This window comes from Rhinatrema bivittatum, chromosome 5 (assembly GCF_901001135.1).
Source record: "Rhinatrema bivittatum chromosome 5, aRhiBiv1.1, whole genome shotgun sequence".
Taxonomy (NCBI): domain Eukaryota; kingdom Metazoa; phylum Chordata; class Amphibia; order Gymnophiona; family Rhinatrematidae; genus Rhinatrema; species Rhinatrema bivittatum.
This window is the reverse complement of record NC_042619.1, coordinates 262,194,545-262,214,235: the sequence shown is the minus strand read 5'-3', so window position 1 is coordinate 262,214,235 and position 19,691 is coordinate 262,194,545. Positions and strand designations below refer to the sequence as shown.

Below are 19,691 nucleotides of genomic sequence, written 5' to 3'. Positions count from 1 at the left end.
CTATTCGGGGATAAGATCCAGGATGCAGTGGCCCAATTAAAGGAACATCATGAGACCCTGCACCAGTTGTCCACTGTCTCCCCAGATGTTCCCTCCGTAACCCGCAGGGTCACACGTGGGGAACCCAGGAAACAATTCTACAGAACACGCAGATATTACCCTCCTGCATCCCAAACACGACCAGCTCAGGCACCTCAGAGGGGACATGCGCCCCAAGCGAGAACATCTAGACCACAGCCAGCTCCACAAGCTGGCCCTGCGGCTGGATTTTGGCTCTTTTCCAGAGATCAGCAGCCATATTCCAGTAGGGGGCCGCCTTTGCCACTTTGCAACAAATTGGCATCCAGTTACCACGGACCTAGTGGGTACTGTCCATCATAGCCCACGGTTACCGTCTACATTTTTCAAAAATACCCCTGACTTCCCACCCAATCCATCCTGGAATTGGGACGACCACACAGGAAAACTAGAGTCAGAGCTCTCAACCCTTCTGTCGGTCAGAGCAGTGGAACTGGTTTACCCGAATCAGCAAGGAAAGGGGTTCTACTCCAGATATTTTCTAATTTCAAAAAAGACCGACTGCCTCCGGCCTATTCTGGATCTCCGTGCCTTGAATACATTTCTTCACAAGGAACGATTCAGAATGGTATCCCTGGGCACCATGCTTCCTCTACTTCAACAAGGGGATTGGCTCTGCTCTCTGGACCTTCAAAACACATACGCCCATATCGCAATCTTCCCTCCTCATCGCAAATATCTGCGATACGTGGTGGGTCACAGTCACTATCAATATACAAGGTACTACCATTTGGCCTAGCCTTGGCGCCTCAAGCCTTTATGAAGTGCCTGGCAGTCGTGGCTGCGCAGTTACACAGCAGAGGCTTATACGTTTTTCCATACCTGGACGACTGGCTCATAAAAAGCCAGTCAAAACAAGGAGCCCTCAACTTTCTCGGTCTCACGATAAGGCTTCTAAACTCATTGGGATTTCTAATCAATTACTCCAAATCCCATTGATACTCTCTCATCTTCTCTCCTTTATAGGATCAGACCTAGACACGACACTGTCCAGAGCATTCTTACCCAGCGAACGTGCGATTACGCTGTCCAACCTTGCCAGCTTTATCTGCCGTCGGAAAAGAGCCTCCGCTGGCCAGCTACTCAGGTTCTCGGCCATATGGCATCGACAGTCCATGTCACCCCTTGCCATGAGAGTGACCCAATGGACTCTAAAATCCCAGTGGCAACGGTCTACACAACCGCTTTCATCCCTGATACACATAACCAGCCAGCTTAGTCTGTCCCTTGCCTGGTGGACACGCAAAGAAAACTTACAAGTGGATCTTCCTTTCCAGCAACTGGCTCCTCAGGTGACCTTAACTACGAATGCCTCCAACCTAGGTTGGGGAGCCCATGTACAAGGCCTTCAAACTCAAAGGATTTAGACAACAGCCAAAGCGACCCATCAAATCAACTTTCTGGAGCTTTGGGCGATGCGGTATGCCCTTTATGCTTTCCAGGACTGCCTCTCCAACAAAGTTGTCCTGATTCAAACAGACAACCAAGTTGCAATGTGGTACCTGAACAAACAGGGGGGCACGGGCTCTTATCTGTTCTGCCAGGAGACGGCGCAGATTTGGGCCTGGTCCCTGTCGCATTCCAAACTTCTGCGAGCCACTAATCTAGCGGGCACACAGAATGCACTGGCGGACCGCCTCAGCCGATGTCTCCAGCCCCACGGATGGTCTCTGGATCCCTCGGTCACGAGCAGAATCTTCCACCAGTGGGGTCAGCTGACCATCGACCTCTTTGCGTCCAGTCATAACCACAAAGTGGAATGCTTCTGCTCTTTGCCCAGGGACCGGCAAGCACCAGCCATGGATGCCTTCGCCTGCCCCTGGAACAAAGGCCTGCTTTATGCGTATCCTCCGATTCCGCTAATAAGCAAGACTCTTGTGAAGCTACAACAGGACTGGGGCTTAATGATTCTTGTAGTCTCATATTGGCGCACCAAATTTGGTTTCCCATACTTCTCGACCTTTCTGTCGAGGACCCCATTCGCCTGGGCACTTCGCCCAACCTCATAACACAAAATCATGGCAAGTTGCACTACCCGAACCTCCAGGCCCTGTCTCTGACGGCCTGGATGTTGAAAGGTTGATATTATAACCACTCAACCTTTCAAGTGACGTTTCTCAAGTCCTAGTAGCTTCACAGAAGCCTTCCACGCGGAAATCCTACCACTCTAAATGGAAGAGATTTACCTTGTGGTGCACACAGAAGGGCTTGGAACCCTTTTCTTGCCCCACATTGAGGCTGTTAGATTATCTCTGGCACCTCTCAGAATCTGGTCTCCAGACTTCATCTATCCGAGTACACCTTAGTGCCATTTCTGTTTACCATCAGGGAATAGGGGATGCCCCAATAATGGCTCAACCCCTGGTGAATCGCTTCATGAGAGGCTTATTCCAGCTTAAGCCTCCTCTACGGCCACCGGTCATGGCATGGGACTTCAGTGTTGTCCTTGCACGGCTCATGCACACGCCTTTTGAGCCCTTGCACTCCTGCGAACTCAGATACCTTACATGGAAAATTCTTTTCCTAGTAGCCATCACGTCTGCTCGCAGGGTGAGTTACAGGCCCTTGTGACCTACTCACCCTACACAAGGTTCCTCCATGACCGGGTGGTTCTCTGCACTCACCCTAAATTCCTTCCTAAAGTGGTAACAGATTTCCATTTAAATCGGTCCATAGTCTTGCCCACTTTCTTTCCAAGGCCTCGCGCTCACCCAGGTGAGCGAGCTCTGCACATCTTGGACTGTAAGCATGCTCTCGCATTTTATTTAGACTGCACTACAGCCACAGGAAGTCCACCCAACTCGTTGTATCTTTTGATAAAAACAAACTTGGGAACGGGGTGGGCAAGCAAACATTATCAAACTGGTTAGCAGACTGTATTTCATTCTGCTACCAGCAAGCAGGCCTTCCACTGCAGGGATGAGTGAAGGCACACTCAGTCAGAGCAATGGCAACGTCAGTAGCACACTACCATTCAGTACCGATTGCTGACATCTGCAGGGCTGCGACATGGAGCTCTCTCCACACCTTTGCAGCTCACTACTGCCTGGACAAGGCTGGACAACAATTCCATCTTCGGCCAGTCCGTCCTAAGAAATTTGTTCCCAGTGTAGGAACCCTACTCGTCCTACCTCGACCCGCTGTGAATTTCAGGCTGCCTCATTATGGCCAACAGCACCCGAGTTGTTGTGCTTGTTGCACGTGTTGTGTGCTGCTTGGCCTCATATGTATGACTCTGCCTGTAGCTTGCTAGTCACTCATATGTGAGAACTACCATCCTGCTTGTCCTGGGAGAAAGCAGAGTTGCTTACCTGTAACAAGTGTTCTCCCAGGACAGCAGGATGTTACTCCTCACGAAACCCGCCCGCCACCCCGCGGAGTTGGGTTCGCTTACGTTTTATTATTTTATTTTTCGCTCGTACGTTTGCTACAAACGAGACTGAAGGGGACCCCTGGTGGCTACAGGGTTAGTGGCATGCTGGGCCTGCTCAGTGTCCCAGTCAAAGTTCTAGAAACTTTGACAAAAGAATTCTGTGACAGGGCTCCATCTAATGATGTCATCCATATGTGAGGACTAACATCCTGCTGTCCTGGGAGAACACCTGTTACAGGTAAGCAACTCTGCTTTACCCTACCTACTGTTTGCCTACAGAGAAGTACCCCAGGAATCTACCGGATTTTCCCTATTTGAGTTGCTTTATGGCCGGAGGATGAGAGGGCCCCTTGACCTAATGAAAACATTGGGAATGGAGGGTTGAAAGCTCAGATACCCCTGTAATTGAGTATGTGGCCAGTATGCAGCAGCGATTAGATCTCATGGTCTTTGTAGGAGATAATTTGCAGGCAACCTAGACTAAGCAAAAGACCTATGATAAAGCCCGAAGCAGAGAGTTTTGAGGGCTACCAGGCGCTTGTCTTAGTTCCAGTACATCAGAATAAACTTCAAGCTAACTGGGTAGGACCTTACAAGGTCATACCCTGCCTGAATGACACCAGCTATGTTATATCTGTTATGGTTGTGGACCCTTGGACCGGGACGGGTGTTAGCGCTACCACAGAGGGCTGGCCCTCAGTGGTTCCCGTCGCCGGTAGGTGGTGAAGGTGAGGTCAACCCAGCTGGAGCTTCACCTATACTAGCCCTCGTTCCCCACAGGTTGAGCCCTTGGGTACCGGGGCCAGCAGGACTTAGGTGCAGGTTACCTTGGCAAAGCAGGAGCAGAGAGACGAAGATGAGGTTAGGAGTCCAGGTCTGGGCTGGCAGCAGAGAAGCAGAATGAGAGTCCGATCTGAGGATCCGGGGCATGCAGCAGGCAGATAGAGACGAGGAAACCAGGCCAGGGGTCAAGACAGGCAACAGACAAGCGAAGACAAGAAGCAAGCCAGGGGTCGGTACCAGGAGATCAAGCAGAAGAGGAACTCAGGAACTGGATATGAAGGAAGGAACAAGGGCCAGGACGGAGCAAGGTCAGGAGCTGGATCAGGAACTGCAGGCAGGAACCAGGAGGCGAAGGAACACAGCAACTAGCACTCCGAGGAGACGACCTGTTGCTAAGGCAAAGAACTGGGGACTGAGGCAGGGTTTAAATACCCCTCAGACCTGACGTCATTGGTCGGGGCCGGGCCGAAATTTCCCGCTGAGGCCCCTTTAAGAGGCGGAGCCTCCCTCGCACCTAGGGAGAGCTCCGCAGGAAGCAGGGCGGCGGCGTTCGAGCCGCCTGGGAGGCCGCAGTCGGTCGGCCCCATAGCGGGGAGCACCGCACCAACCAGGAGGAATGCCGGCTCGCAGCGGGAAGGTAGGGGGGGCCGGCCGTGGTCAACCACGGCCGGGACCCACAACAATATCTATAGACTCTCAACATAGAAAGCATCGTACCTTTCATGTAAATATGATATAGGCTTATGCTGATCACACAGAAATGATGTTGGCTGTATGTAGCCCACCACAGGAGTGTCAGGATATTGAGTCCTTACCTGATCTCCTAGAAGAGTCACTAACTGAAGGATCTATACAATAATAGATTGTAGGAGAGCAATTAACCCCTACAGAGAAACAACAGCTAGAAGCACTACTGCAAACATATGCTGATGTATTTTCTATTAAACCAGGAACTACTCACTTTGCCATTCACCATGTAGACACTGGTAGCCATAAGCCACTGAAAAAGAGAGCTTATTGAGTATCTGCTGAAGTTGAGAAGCACATGAGGTAGGAAACTGCGAAGCACCTGAGGTAGGTGTTATAAAAAAAATATCAAAGTCCCTGGGCTTCTCCTGTAGTTCTTGTTTCTAAGAAAGATGGTACAACCTGCTTTTGTGTGGACTACAGGACGCTTAATTTGTATCTGATGCATATTCGATACTCCGGTTGGATGAATTGCTATACCACTTAGCTGGTGCCCTGTATCTAACCACTATGGACCTTAACCGTGGGTATTGGCAGATTCCCCTAACAACTGCTGCTCAGGGCAATCTGCATTTACTACACCATTTGGCCTTTAGGAATTCACTGTAGTGCTGTTTGAAATTAAAAATGCCCCTGGTTTGTTCCAGCGCTTGATGGACTCCAGGAACATGCTAGGGCTTATCTTGATGACATTGCTATGTACAGTCAGACATGGGATGACCATCTGGTCCAATTAATGGTGAATTAGACAGGATCTGGGAAGCCAAGCCTGACCATTAAACCCAGCAAATGTCAAGTAGGAATAATTCGGCAGATGTTCAGTACGTAGGACACAGAGTGGGAGGCAGACAGTTAAAGCCTAAACCAATTAAAGTACAAGCAATACAAAAGTGGCCCACTCCCCAAACTAAAAAGCAAGTTACAGGCTTTCTTAGGGACAGCAGGGTACTACAGAAAGTTTGTGCCCAGTATAGCACAATAGCCAAGTCCTTGACTGACCTGATTTAAAAAAAAACAAACCAAAACTACCAGAAGCCATTTCCTGATCAATAAGAGTGCGAAGCAGCCTTCCAGAAACTAAAGAGAGCATTAGCTACCACTCCAGTTCTGGCTGCACCAGACTATAATCAAAGATTTGTAATATAGACCGACATCTAATTTATGGCATTAGAGCTGTGCTCATTCAAGTAGACAGTAAAAGGGAAGAGCATCTCATTATGTATCTGAGTGGCAAGCTCTTGGACAAAGAGATGGCATATATGCCATTATTGAGAAAGAATGCCTGGCCTTAGTGTGGGCTCTTAAAAAGCTGCAACCATATCTGTATGGATGGGACGTCATCATAGACCACAACCTATTGCCCTGGCTTAAGAGTCTCAGGAGAGAAAGGAAAGCTACTTCGTTGGAGTTTGTCCCTACAGATGTACAATTTCACCATACATCTCGGGAAGAGCAGTGAACATGGTAATGCGGATGGTCTCTCCAGGAAGGATGAGCCAAGACTGCCCTGATGCTGGACTGCTGAGACCCAACAAGCGGTCCTATTAGGCCACAGTCTGGGGTCTCTCTTAAAGGGGCAAGATGTGGTGAAACATGGGCTTTGCATGCTTTGTAATTTGTTCTGCCCAGTGACACTTTTCCCTAGAGAGCTCATTTCTTCTGTGCTGTCCTGCAGGTGGTGTTTGACCCTGCACTGTAGTTCAGGCAGAGGCTTTGGATGCTTCCTTGACTCGGAAAGTGACCTAATCAGTATACACATCCCCGCATCCCTGAGGAAATGTAAGACTGAAACACCCTGTAGAGCCATTGGCCAGAAAACTGTTTGTATTTTGTGAACTGTTTGGCCCTACAGACAGAAAACTAACCCTGGAAGTGCTTAACTATCCAGTATCGGCTGGGAGTACAGATCTCTGTGCTGAAACCCTGTTCAGCTCCTGTGATCAACCTTTTTCCTTACCTCACCAGGCACTGATAAGTAGTGTAAAGAATTTAGTTGTCTTTTACTGTTTAATCCTTGTTGCTTTACCTATTCATGTTTGCTGTTAAACCCTTTTATCTCTTCACTATTCCTATTTTTTGTTAATAAACTTACTAATTTTTTAGCTCTACCTGTCTTGGACTGATTAGCAATTCAGGTTTTGTGTGTATTTGGTCTGCGGATGTATCTCTAGAAGTGTGACCCTTGGTTGTGAAGGGTTTCCGTGTCCCTAGAAACCACCAGGAGATAGCTTGCGGGTGGGGAACTTGCCAGAGGCAAGCAGGAACCCAGTCGGCGGTTGGGAGTTAGCCAATGTAAAAGCAGGTGTAGGCAGGCCTGGACAGTGTGTGCCAGGACCCTCTGCGTGGCCACAGGGTTACTCTGAGTGGGTGTTAAGGATAGTGCTGAGGCATTACGTGACATCCCTCTGATGACACTAGCTAGAGGGAGTGAATCTTGAATGTCCCATTTGGATAATGGTGACCTTGGATGCCAGTCTCTGGGACTGGGGCATTCAACTGTGTAGTCATTCAAGGCATTTGGAATCTGGAAGAAGCCAAGTGGCTCATCAGTTGGTTGGAACCTAGAGCAACAAGAGAAGACACTCCTTTTAGTTTGCTTCCATTCTTCAGGGTCAGGCAGTAATGAGCTTGTCAGCCAATGCAATGGCATATGTTATTCCCTGATGCGAGATCAGGTGTCGCCATGTGGCAGAAAAGGTAGGTCTGTGCAGAGAAGCATGTAGAAAGGCTCTCTCTTCCACTCTTATAGAGAGGGAGTAGAGAATGTATAAGTGGACTTCCTCAATTGCAATAGATTAGACCTCAGAGTCTTTTGCAGACAGTGTTTTCCCAGATTTATGTTCAAATGGGGAGAACCTGTGATGGACTTGTTGGCTGGCAGCAGAAATGCATAGGTGCGAAGGGTAAGAGGTTCATCTGGTTTGGATGCCCTAATTCAAGACTAGTCGGTTCAAGTTTCCTCAGTGGCCTCTGGTAAGGAGAGTATTGCAGAAGATTTCCGGGCATCTGGAGCTAGTGATATATATTTAAATTTATTTATTATTTTTTTTTATTCTGCCTTTTAGAAACTTCAAAGAATATTACTTTCAGGTATTGCATGTATTTCCCTGTCCCCTTAGGGATCACAATCTAAGGGAGTTATTTTCCAAGCCGCGTTATGGGCCTTTCGCATGCATTAAGGCGTTTTCGCACGCGAAAAGCCCCATAACGCATGGTGCGATGCTAATTTAGAAACCTAGCTTGATGGATTCTATGCCTGGGAAACATCCAGCTAGGTTGAGAGAACATTGTACAAATCTCATCTTTGGTTGAGTTTTCTCACTCCGAAGGACATCAAATCTTCAGAAGAGTGTACTGTTCTGTTCGTACGTCTCACTCTGAATGTCAAAGTGGCCCCTAACCCCTGCACTAATACCTAAACCTCACCTCGCATAACTAGGTGTGGGCCTCCTACCTAACTACTATAACGGCCTTATAGCTAGGAGTTCTCTCTCTCTCTCTCTCTCTTTCTTTCTCTTTCTCTTCCCCCCCCCCCCCCCCCCCCAGTGGTTGTAGGTAGGAATTACAACAATTGTGGCACTTACCGCAAAGTGTGAAAAACTTATCGCACTCTGCGGCAATACCTATGTGAAGCACTAAGATAGCGCACTTTGTGATTAATAAGCTATTGCCATAAAACACGCCCCTCTTCCTATCGCATGCGATAGTTTGATGAATCTAGCCCTAAATTTGTACCTGAGGCAATGGAGGGTGAAGTGACTTGCCCAAGTTATAAGGAGCAGCAGTGGGATTTGAACCCTAGTTTTCCTAGTTCGCAACTTACTGTTCTAACCATTAAGCTACTCCTTCCTATTGGCCAAGGCATTCTTAGAATTCAGATCTAGTGAGTATGCTGGATGGGCTCCATTATTGTTACCTCAGGAAAGGGGCCTACTGTTCAGGGGCCCAGTGGTTCACAAGGATCTGTCTCTGTTTTATCTTTCAGCTTAGCCCTTGAGAGGGTTTATCTGTCAGAGAAGGGATATATTCTTAGAAGGTTATGGTCCAAGAAAGTTTTCACATCCATGGTAAATGTGAGAGTCGGTAAATTGAGGACTGGTGCTTGATTAGGAAGATCTTGGCTAGGCTATAGGAACTTTGGTGCTGGTTATCTTAGAATAACTGCAGTAGGGATTGGATAAGAGTTGGCCCTTAATTCCTTAAAGTGCAAGTAGTAGCTATTGCTTGTTACAGAGGCTGTTTTATGGGCGGAATCTTTACCGTCTCATTTGAGTGTTTTGTTGCCTTCAGGAAGTGAAACATATTCGGTCTTTCGGTAAGAGGATCAGTATCTCCCTAGAATCGGAATTTGGTGTTGTCATACCTGGTTGTTCATTTACTTGAGCCTCTAAGGAGAGGTGTTTTCTCGTAGCAATCTGTTCCGCCAGATGAATTTCAGAGATGCAGCTCTATTGTTTAGAGATCCCTTTTTTTGGAGTGTTCAGATGAGAAAGCAAATGTTTCTTACCTGTAACAGGTGTTCTCACAGGACAGCAGGATGTTAGTCCTCACATATGGGTGACATCATCAGGATAGAGCCCAATTACGGAAAACTTCTGTCAAAGTTTCCAGAACTTTGACTGGCCCCTACTGGACATGCCCAGCATGGCACTAACCTTGCAGCCAGCAGGGGTCCCCCTTCAGTCTTATTTGAAAGCTACAGGCAGTGCCGAAAAATAAAATAAAACATTACGAACCCAACATCGCAGGGCGGCGGGCGGGTTTCGTGAGGACTAACATCTTGCTGTCCTGTGAGAACACCTGTTACAGGTAAGCAACATTTGCTTTCTCACAGGACAAGCAGGATGGTAGTCCTCACATATGGGTGAGTACCGAGCTGAGGATGTCCGAACATGCACCAAATGTACCCAACGGCGTGCAACAGGCACAACAACTGGGGTGGAATTTGGTAGAGGGCATCCTGAACCCCACCGGGCAGGTGGAAGGGTGTAGGTACGTCACGTTGGAAATAGGTTACGCAGGACAGACTGGCCGAAGATGGAATCTTGTCTTCCCGCTTTGTCCAAGCAATAGTGGGCTGCAAAGGTGTGGAGAGAGCTCCAGGTGGCAGCCCTGCAAATGTCAGGAAGCGGCATCGATCATAGGTGTGCTACTGAAGACGCCATGGCATTCACAGAGTGTGCTTTGACACGGTCTTGAAAAGGAATGCCTGCTTGCTGATGGCAAAGAGATATGCAGTCCGCCAACCAGGAGGAGAGAGTCTGCTTACCCACCGGTTGCCCTAATTTGTTGGGATGGAAAGAGACTAACAACTGAGTGCTCTTCCTGTGGGCAACTGTACGGTCTAGGTAGAATGCTAGAGCCCATTTACAGTCAAGGGTATGCAGAGCCTGTTCCCCTGGATTGGAATGGGGCCTGAGAAAGAAGGTAGGCAGTATGATGGATTGATTAATGTGAAATTCCGAAACTACCTTAGGTAAAAACTTAGGGTGAGTGTGGAGTACCGCCCGGTCCTGCAGGAGCTTAGTGTAAGGCGGATAGGTAACTAGGGCCTGTAACTCACTAACCCTGCATGCTGAAGTGATAGCCAAAAGGAAAATCACTTTCCATGTGAGATATTTTAGGTCACAGGAGTGAAGAGGGCTCGAATGGTGGTTTCATGAGCCAACCAAGAACCAGATTGAGGTCCCAAGAAGGGGCCGGAGGACGTAAAGGTGGCTTGATATGGAGCAAGCCCTTCAAAAAGCGTGTTATGAGGGGTTGTACCGATATAAGAACATCCCCGACACCTTTATGGAAGGCGGCTACCGCACTGACATGCATTCTGATGGAAGAGGTCGTTAGACCTGTCTCTGACAAATGCCAGAGATAGTCCAAAAACCTTGGGATTGGACAGGAAAAAGGATCAAGGGACCGCGACGTGCACCATGATGTGTACCTTTTCCATTCGAATCTGAAAGGTTAAGTGGTTAAAGGATTAACCTTTCAACATCCATGCCGTCAGGGACAAGGCTTGAAGATTGGGATGGCATAGGCATCCATCGTTTTGAGTGATCAGATGCAGGTCCGTTCCCAAGGGAATGTGCCTGCGGATGGAGAGATCCTGAAGTATTGGACACCACACTTGGCGTGGCCAGTGAGGTGCTATCAGGATCATGGTTCCCTTGTCCTGACGTAACTTCACGAGAGTCTTCAAGAGAAGAGGAAGTGGAGGGAATGCATAGAGCAGACCAGTTGTCCACGAGAGGGAGAATGCATCTCTGGGCGGAGAGCGTTCACTGCGAATCAGGGAGCAGTAATTGTCCACTTTGTGGTTCTGAGGGGACGCAAAGAGGTCTTTCTGGGGATAACCCCATTGTTGGAAGATGAAGTCCGCTACAGAGGGGTTGAGAGACCACTCGTGCAGTTGGAAGACATGACTCGGTTTGTCTGCCAAGACGTTGTCCACTCCCAGCAAGTAGGTGGCCCTGAGGTACATCGAGTGGGAGAGCGCTTCCGACCAAATCTACGCAGCTTCTTGACACAGAAGGAAGGAGCCTGTGCCTCCCTGCTTGTTGATGTACCACATGGCCACCTGGTTGTCCGTCTGAATCAGGATGACGTGATTTGACAGGCGTTCCTGAAAAGTCCTGAGAGCATATCACATTGCTCGAAGTTCTAGGAAGTTTATTTGATGTTTGGCTTCCCCTGGAGACCAAGACCCTGTGTCTGTAGATGTCAACGTGGGCTCCCCACCAGAGGTTGGAAGCGTCGGTGGTGAGAATGAGTTGAGGATCTGGCACTTGAAAGGGCAGTCCCTGGAGGAGATTGTTGTGATTTTTCCACCAGGCGAGAGACAGAGTGAGTCTGTGATGTGGACAATGGTCGACAGAGGTTGAGCAGCTTGAATCCATTGTGACCTCAGAGTCCAATGCATGAGCCTCATGGCCAGGTGGGCCATAGGTGTGACATGGACTGAGGACGCCATGTGTCCTTAAAAGATGAGGAATCGGCGAGCTGTTGCTGTATGCTGAGACTGCAATTGGTGAGCAAGAGACACGAGGGTTAGCGCTCGTTGTTGAGGTAGAAAGGCTTTTGCCTGCAACGTGTCCAAGTCTGCCCCAATGAACGACAAGGTTTGAGATGGGATTAAATAGGATTTTTCGTAATTGACAAGAAATCCTAGAGAAATTAGAGAGTGTAGGGTCAAATCGAGGGACGACCGAGCAGCTTCCTGGGTTGGAGCCCTGATTAACCAGTCGTCCAGGTAGGGGTAGACGTGAACACCTTCTTTCCTGAGAAAAGCTGCAACAACCACGAGACATTTGGTAAAGACTCGTGGTGTTGATGCTAGGGCGAACGGAAGCACGCGGTATTGCTAGTGCTTTGGGCCTACTAAAAACCTGAGGTACTTGTGATGAGCTGGAGTTATCGCAATGTGTGTGTATGCGTCCTGAAGGTCCAGAGAGCAGAGCCAGTCTCCTCTTTGCAGAAGAGGTAGAAGCGAGCCCAAGGTTACCATCTTGAACTTTTCTCATTGAAGGTACTTGTTGAGAGCACGTAGGTCCAGAATTGGATGAACTCCCCCGGATTTTTTGGGGATCAAAAAGTACCGGGAATAGAACCCTAGGCCTTGCTGTGAGAGTGGGACGGGTTCTATTGCTCTTAACTGGAGAAGAAGGGAAACCTCCTGTTCCAGAAGGACAGAATGGTCGGATACTCTCCATGCTTGCAGAGGTGGTGAGTCCGGTGGAAGAGCAAGAAAGTTTAGGTGGTAACCCTGAGCAATGATTGCTAGCACCCATTGGTCGGTTGTGATTGATTGCCACATGCCGTGAAAGTGGCACAATTGACCTCCCACTGGTATGCTTGGCAGAGGAATCAGGCTGCTGCTCTCCATGTGAAAGTCAAAAACCTGAAGCAGGACCCAGCTGGGGAGCTGCTTGCAGCTTTTGCTTTCGGGCCTGGCGAGGCTGAGGTTTTTTGGGAAGGCCTCATAGTTCGGGACCTTGCTGGTGGAGGATAGTACTTCCTTGGGCGGGAGAATGACTTCTTAGAGTCCTTCCTAAAGGGCTGTCTTGAGGGGAAGTTGGAAGGTATCGATGAGAGCTGTTTAAGGGTCTCATGATGGTCCTTTAATTCAGACACTATTTGCTGGATCTGTTCACCGAACAGATTGTCTCCTACACATGGTAGGTCAGATAGCCTGTCTTGTACTTCTGGCCGAAAGTCAGAAGATTTGAGCCAGGCCCATCGTCTTGCCGAAATGGCAGCTGCAGACACTCTAGTAGAGGTGTCGAAGATATCATAAGCTGTTCTTATCTCATGTTTTCCTGCCTCAAACCCTTTGTTGACAAGGATTTGAAGCTGTTGTTAGAATTGGTCAGGCAGGGTTTCAGAGAAGTCCTGTATCTGCTTGAAAATGACCCTATTGTATTGGGTCATATACAGCTGGTAAGCAACAATTCTGGAGATGAGCATGGCCCCTTGGAACACTCGTCGACCAATATTGTCTAGGAACTTGTGTTCCTTAACAGGAGGGGTAGATGAGTGAGGCTTCGTCCTTTTTGCTTTCTTTTGAGCCGATTCCTCCACAACTGAGTGGTGGTCGAGCTGAGATTTTTGAAAGCCGAGGGCTGACTGTACTAAATAGGTAGTGTCAGCTTTTCTATGGACTGGGGCAATGAGGAGGTCAAGAAGAACTTGATGAACGGGAATAGAAGTGATCACTTTAGGGGCATCCAGGAACTGGAGAAGCTCCATCATCTGGTGCCTATCATCCTGCTCCGTCTGAAGCTGAAAAGGGACCAACTCTGACATTTCCTTCACAAAATTAATGAAAGGTCCTCTGGAGGAGAACGCTTTCTACTTTCAGTAGGAGAGGGAGATGAAGGTAAGTCATCGGTGTCTGTGGAGGTATCATCACCCCAGGTGTCATAAGGATCAGCAGACTGACCTGTAGGACAAGAAGCGGGTTGGATACCCGAAGGCCCTGGCTGAGGCTCCGAGAAAATCGAAGGAATCGCCGGGGACACCATGGACGGCCTGGAAGCCATCGGTGCCGGTATCGAAGGCATTGATGGCGCCATGAATGAATCGGTGGCAAGGGACGAATTGGCATCGATGGCTGAAGCAATACTCCTGAAGGAGGAATGCGGAACGGTGTTTCTCCTCCCGATGAAGCTGTCAATGGGGAGCGCACCGGAGCCATCGGAGACCCGGAAATCACCGGTGGAAGGGCGGTCATGAGCGCCTCCATCCGGGATAGCAGCGGTGCCAGCGCTGCTGTCATCGGGTCGGTGACCGGTTCCACTCTCTGTGCTGGTGTCTGTGCCGGAGGAACCTGGAGCCTTTGCATCGCCTTGTCGATGGCCTCCTGGACCAGGCGGTCCAGTTCTTCCCGGAGACCTGGGGCAAGCAGCCTCGGCTCCGTGACGGAAGAGGGAGGTGGAGGCACAATCGGAGGGACCACCTTTACAGGCGGAATCGCTGACTCCCAAACCCCGATCGGGTGAGGGTGGCCTCGATGTCCCGGTCGCAGGAATGGTCGGTGCCAATTCTGGATGGGGCTTCTTCGATGGTGGCTCGGACGGTGGCGAGGTCGATGATTCGCTCCCTCGACGGTCCAAGACTTACGATGCCGATGGCAGTGTTTCTCCCTACGATCCCCTCGATCTTGAGGGGGAGAAACGGGAGTCGATGGCCGTGAAGACGTCGATGGCAGATGGTCAGCGGATGGTGGTCAATGCTGGTGCGACTTCGTCGGTGCCGGTTCCGTTGACGTCGATGCGATGGACGGCGTCGGGGTGTGAGCACTGAAGAGGAGTCCCATCTTCTCCATTCTGGCTTTGCGACCTTTTGGTGTCATGAGGGCACATTTGATGCAAGGCAGTACCTCATGCTCACGGCCTAAACACATTACACAGACTCCATGAGGGTCTGTGATAGACATGGTACGAGTGCAGTCTGGGCACCGACGAAACCCCGACACCATGGCCATAGAAAAAAATCGAGCCGTGGTACAGTCGACGGCCAGTAGGCCACGAGGGCCAAACTCGACGGTAATCGACAAAAGACGGTCAAAAAACTTACCGGAGTACCGCGGCCTGAGAAAAGTTAGAGGAAGGACCCCTGTGGGGCAATTTAAGTTTAATTAACTCCATGAGGAAAATTCCTGTCAGGAATCTCTTCAGAGCTCCTAAACCGCGAGGCTACTGCTGCGCGGAAAAAAGAAGACTGAAGGGGGACCCCTGCTGGCTGCAGGGTTAGTGCCATGCTGGGCATGCCCAGTAGGGGCCAGTCAAAGTTCTGGAAACTTTGACAGAAGTTTTCCGTGATTGGGCTCCATCCTGATGATGTCACCCATATGTGAGGACTAACATCCCGCTGTCCTGTGAGAAAGTCTAGATTCTCATGCTTCCTTCATTCCTCCCTAAGATGGTTTTGCATTTTTCCATCTTAACCAAATGGTATGTCTCCCTTCCTTTTAAAGGAACTTGATTGGAGAAGAGGATGCTTAGTTTCATCATTTAGATGTTAGGAGAGTTCTTCTGCTGAAATTAAAGGTCACTAATAGTTTCATAACCTCAGAGTATCAATTGTTTTGTTGATTCTAAAAAGGTCAGAATAGCTTCAAAAGTGTTGATAATTCGTTGGAGTAAGGAAGTGATAGGGGAGTCTTACATATCCAAGAGACTGCCACTTTACAAAAAATTGAGGGCATCCTTTTTCAGGGTATAGGTGGCTTTGTTGGCACAGCTTTGTCTGTTGTTGCCATTGGAAATTTGCAGAGTGGCAACCTAGTCTTCCTTGTATACTTATTCAGAGCACTATTCGTCTTGACCTTCGAGTCAGGCAAGAGGCTTCCTTTGGTTATGGAAGTCTTGAGAATAGGCTTGGCAAGTGTCCCAACCAGTAGAGGGATAGCTTGGATATATCCTATGCATCTGGACTGGTCTGGCAGGATGAAGAGGACGATGAAATTAGTTCTTGCCTGATAATTTCCTTTCCTTGAGTCCAGCCAGACCAGTCTAAGACTCTGCCTGTTCTGCCAAGTGTATTATTCTCCTGAATCATTTTCAGAACAACTGCTTGTATGTACTAGTGGAATGCTTGATGTTGAGGAAGTAAATCTTATCAAAGAATGTAAGTTATGTGTGTTCCATTTCTTGTTTATTTCTCTTTCTTTCTTTCTTTCTTTCTTTCAAAGTATTTGTAACCCGCATCCTCCAAAGTAGTTCAGGGCGGAGTACAATAAAATCATACAAAATTCAATAATACCAAATATCACTATAAACAGGGTAGACAATCATGTACAGTACATATATCACAGCTGTTATCTCTGACACTTTTAGGGGAGGGATCTGTGTAATCCAACTCTGGTTATGGGTTAGGTCCAGATGAAGCAAATGCCTCATTAGAGAGAAGTTTTTAAAAACAACTCATCAAGCGTATATTTAACAGGAGGGAGATCCAAAGGTTGGGGCTAAAAATGGAGAAAGAGTGGTCATATGTCATGGAAAGCCTTGCAGTCTTCAGAGATGGACTGTCAAGCAGGAGTTGGTTAGCAGAGTGAAGTGAGTGAATGGGTGTTATGAATATATAACGTGGAACTGATCCAGGGAGAGGGAACATTATTTATATGATTATGCATTATTATGGCTGTTATGTATCATTAAGGCTGTTTGTTTCTCCCTTGAAAGCCCTCTGGTTGTTGCTTGGGAGAATGAAGGAGAGTTCGGTATATTAAAAATGTTTATCTTAGCTTGTTACACAGAAAGCTAGCAGGCTAAGATCAGCACAGGAGTCCATAAGGAGTGATTTCTGTAAACTGTTAGTCACTGTCTCCATCTGCTGGTTGCGAGGTATAAGCCATAAGTCTGGACTGGTCTCGCTGGACTCAAAAAAAAGGAAATTATCAGGTAAGAACTAATTTCTCTATGGGAAAGTTGGTGTTGGGATGCAAATGGGAATTTATGATTATCTTCCCAAAGCTAAGTAATCTGAACTGGGCAGACTGGGTGGGTTAATTTGGTCTCTCTTTGCCATCATCTACTATTTTACTATGACAGTTTCTTTCAGAGCTGTGAGTGCTGCTTCAGCTGTTTTCCCAGCCCAAGGAGCTGGGAGTCAGTGGGTAATATTCCACTTGACAGTGCAGCGCACTGACCATTGGGCTGACCTTTCTCTAATCTCTTTGACATTAACACACAGTGCTGTGTCCTAGTGTTTTGGTAAGCCAGGCTTTTAGTGTGTTTGCTTTGCATCGTATTAGTAAAATAATTTCAGTGTATTGTGTTAAGGTGCCAGCGAGATCTCAGATTCCTGTAAACCTCTAAAGAAAAGGAGTCGAGCTTCCACTGATGTAGAAATGACCAGCTCTGCATACAGAGATACGTCAGATTCAGATTCTAGAGGGCTCAATGATTCACAGGTAAGAGTGTGATGGTCAAGAATCTCTCTCTCCCTCCACCCCCATACTGCAACAGCATTTATCCTTACTAGTGGTGGTTCCAGGCTTCTCTCTCCTTCAGCAGCATGCCCTACACTTCTGCTTTTGTGCAGGGCCAGAAAGCCTGTCAGGAATTACTTCTGATGGACAGGGCCTGCTTAAAATGCATTCATGACAACAGACACTGGCTGCTTGGTGGATGAGAAGGCGGGACTTGAAACATAATATGGGAGGCAGTGGCGAGTGAGTGCTTTCACTAGTGGGAGATGGGACTTGAAACACAGCATGTACTTGGGCCCACACTGGCTTTCAGCAGTGGTGGAAGGCCTCAAAACACTGCATCTAAAGCTCTGAAGCAGCTTTGTAATCATCCTAAACTTAGGGTGAATATCAGTTTAAACTGATTGTCACCTTTGGAAAAATCTGGGAATTTATGGGTGAAAATCAGTTTAAACTGAAAATAAAGGACCCTAAAAATAACATAAAAATTACAATAAAACAAGTCCTGATCAGAAAACCAGAGATGAAACTTTTCATAAAACAGTTTTCATAAGCCTTAACAAAGAGGAAAGTCTTCAGGACTTTCCTAAACTTTAGTAATCCTCCTTCAGTTGAATAGCTAATTGCAGAGAATTCCATAGGCTACTGACTCAGACTCAGGCTCAGACTCAGACTCAGACTCAGGCTCCTCCTATTTGATTGCCATGCTTGACATTTTATTTATTTATTTATTTAAAATTTTTATATACCGGCATTCATGTTGCAAACACATCATGCCGGTTTACATATAACAGGGGTGTACAGTAAACAATTCAATAACCTATTTGTGTAGAAGGAAGCAGTTACAAATAACAAGGTAATAGAACTGGGAGGAGAGAAGAAAAGATAGAGAATAACATTAGGTATAGGTATTTACATTAGTAATAACATTTTTACATGTGGAAGTGGTAGAATCTAAGCGGCATCTCAGCGGCATTCGATACAGTCAATCATGATGTCCTCCTCGACATCCTCAGGAGTATTGGGATCACTGGCAATGCCCTATCCTGGATACGATCATATCTCCAGGACCGTCTTTTCACTGTTTTAGTTGATAACAATGAATCAGACCCCATTAGTCTGCCCCAAGGTGTTCCCCAAGGTTCCTCCCTCTCTTCCACCCTCTTTAATATATACATGCTCCCCCTCACTACTCTCCTCACTAACCTCCACATCAAGCATTTCATATATGCGGACGATGTGCAACTCATTTTCCCTTTCTCTGACTCTCTTCAAACTGCTCTTCTTAAATGGGAATCCTGTCTCTCCTCTATCAAAACATTACTAAACGACATGCAACTAGCTCTAAATCCCAGTAAGACTGAACTCTTAATCATATCAAATGGGCCCCCGCTCCCAGACATCCCACCTGCATACTCTTCCACATCTTTCCCATCACACGTTCGCAACCTTGGGGTTCTTATTGATAACCATCTTACTTTCAAACCCTTTATTAAATCCATCATCAAGGAATGCTATTTTAAGCTCCAAACCATAAAAAAACTTAGACCTATGCTACACTTTTCTGATTTCCGCACTGTACTCCAGTCTATCATTTTATCTAAGGTAGACTATTGTAATGCACTCTTGCTAGGCATTCCCGTTACTCATACTAAACCCTTACAACTATTACAAAATGCTGCCGCTAGGATTCTAACTAATTCAAAAAAAAGAGATCACATCACCCCCACACTTATCGAACTTCACTGGCTCCCTATACATTTCCGAATTCGCTATAAAGCCCTTTCTATCATCCACAAAAGTCTGCTGAACTCTAACCTTAACTGGATTAACCCCCCACTCCTCCCCCGTACTTCGAATAGACCAACACGTACAGCCCTCCAAGGAACCCTACGCGCCCAACCTATCAAATCTTTTAAATTATCCTCCACCATAAGCAGAGCTTTCTCTCTCGCCGGCCCATCTATTTGGAACTCCCTGCCCTCTGATATACGCCTGGAAACATACACTCCTACCTTCAAAAAAAAAATGAAAACATGGCTCTTCCAGCAAGCTTACCAGATTTCACCAGCCATTACTTAAACCCCCCTGTTCTACTAAAACTCTTTTTAACTAATTAATCCTACTATATGACTAAGGAATTCGACCCTGTGGAATCTGTATTATGCCCTTCGATTTGGTACTTTTGAATCGGCTATTTATGTCATTATCTATTGTATATAGTTTTGTTCTTATATGTATATAGTGATTATGCTGTATCTATTTATTGACTACATGGAC

The 19,691-nt window shown here is 47.5% G+C and overlaps 1 protein-coding gene across 5 annotated transcripts in view; it reads left to right on the top strand.

Moving 5' to 3' along the window:
- The window catches only part of NSD3 (nuclear receptor binding SET domain protein 3), a 502,906-nt gene that overhangs the window by 264,670 nt on the left and 218,545 nt on the right, over positions 1 to 19,691 (top strand). For 4 of the 5 annotated variants that reach the window (XM_029603933.1, XM_029603930.1, XM_029603931.1 and 1 more), the window contains one exon: positions 17,263 to 17,393. In XM_029603933.1, the coding sequence (XP_029459793.1) occupies positions 17,263 to 17,393 (131 nt within the window). Of the gene's footprint in view, positions 1 to 17,262; positions 17,394 to 19,691 lie in introns of those variants that run through there. The other variant, XM_029603936.1, reaches the window with a different exon arrangement.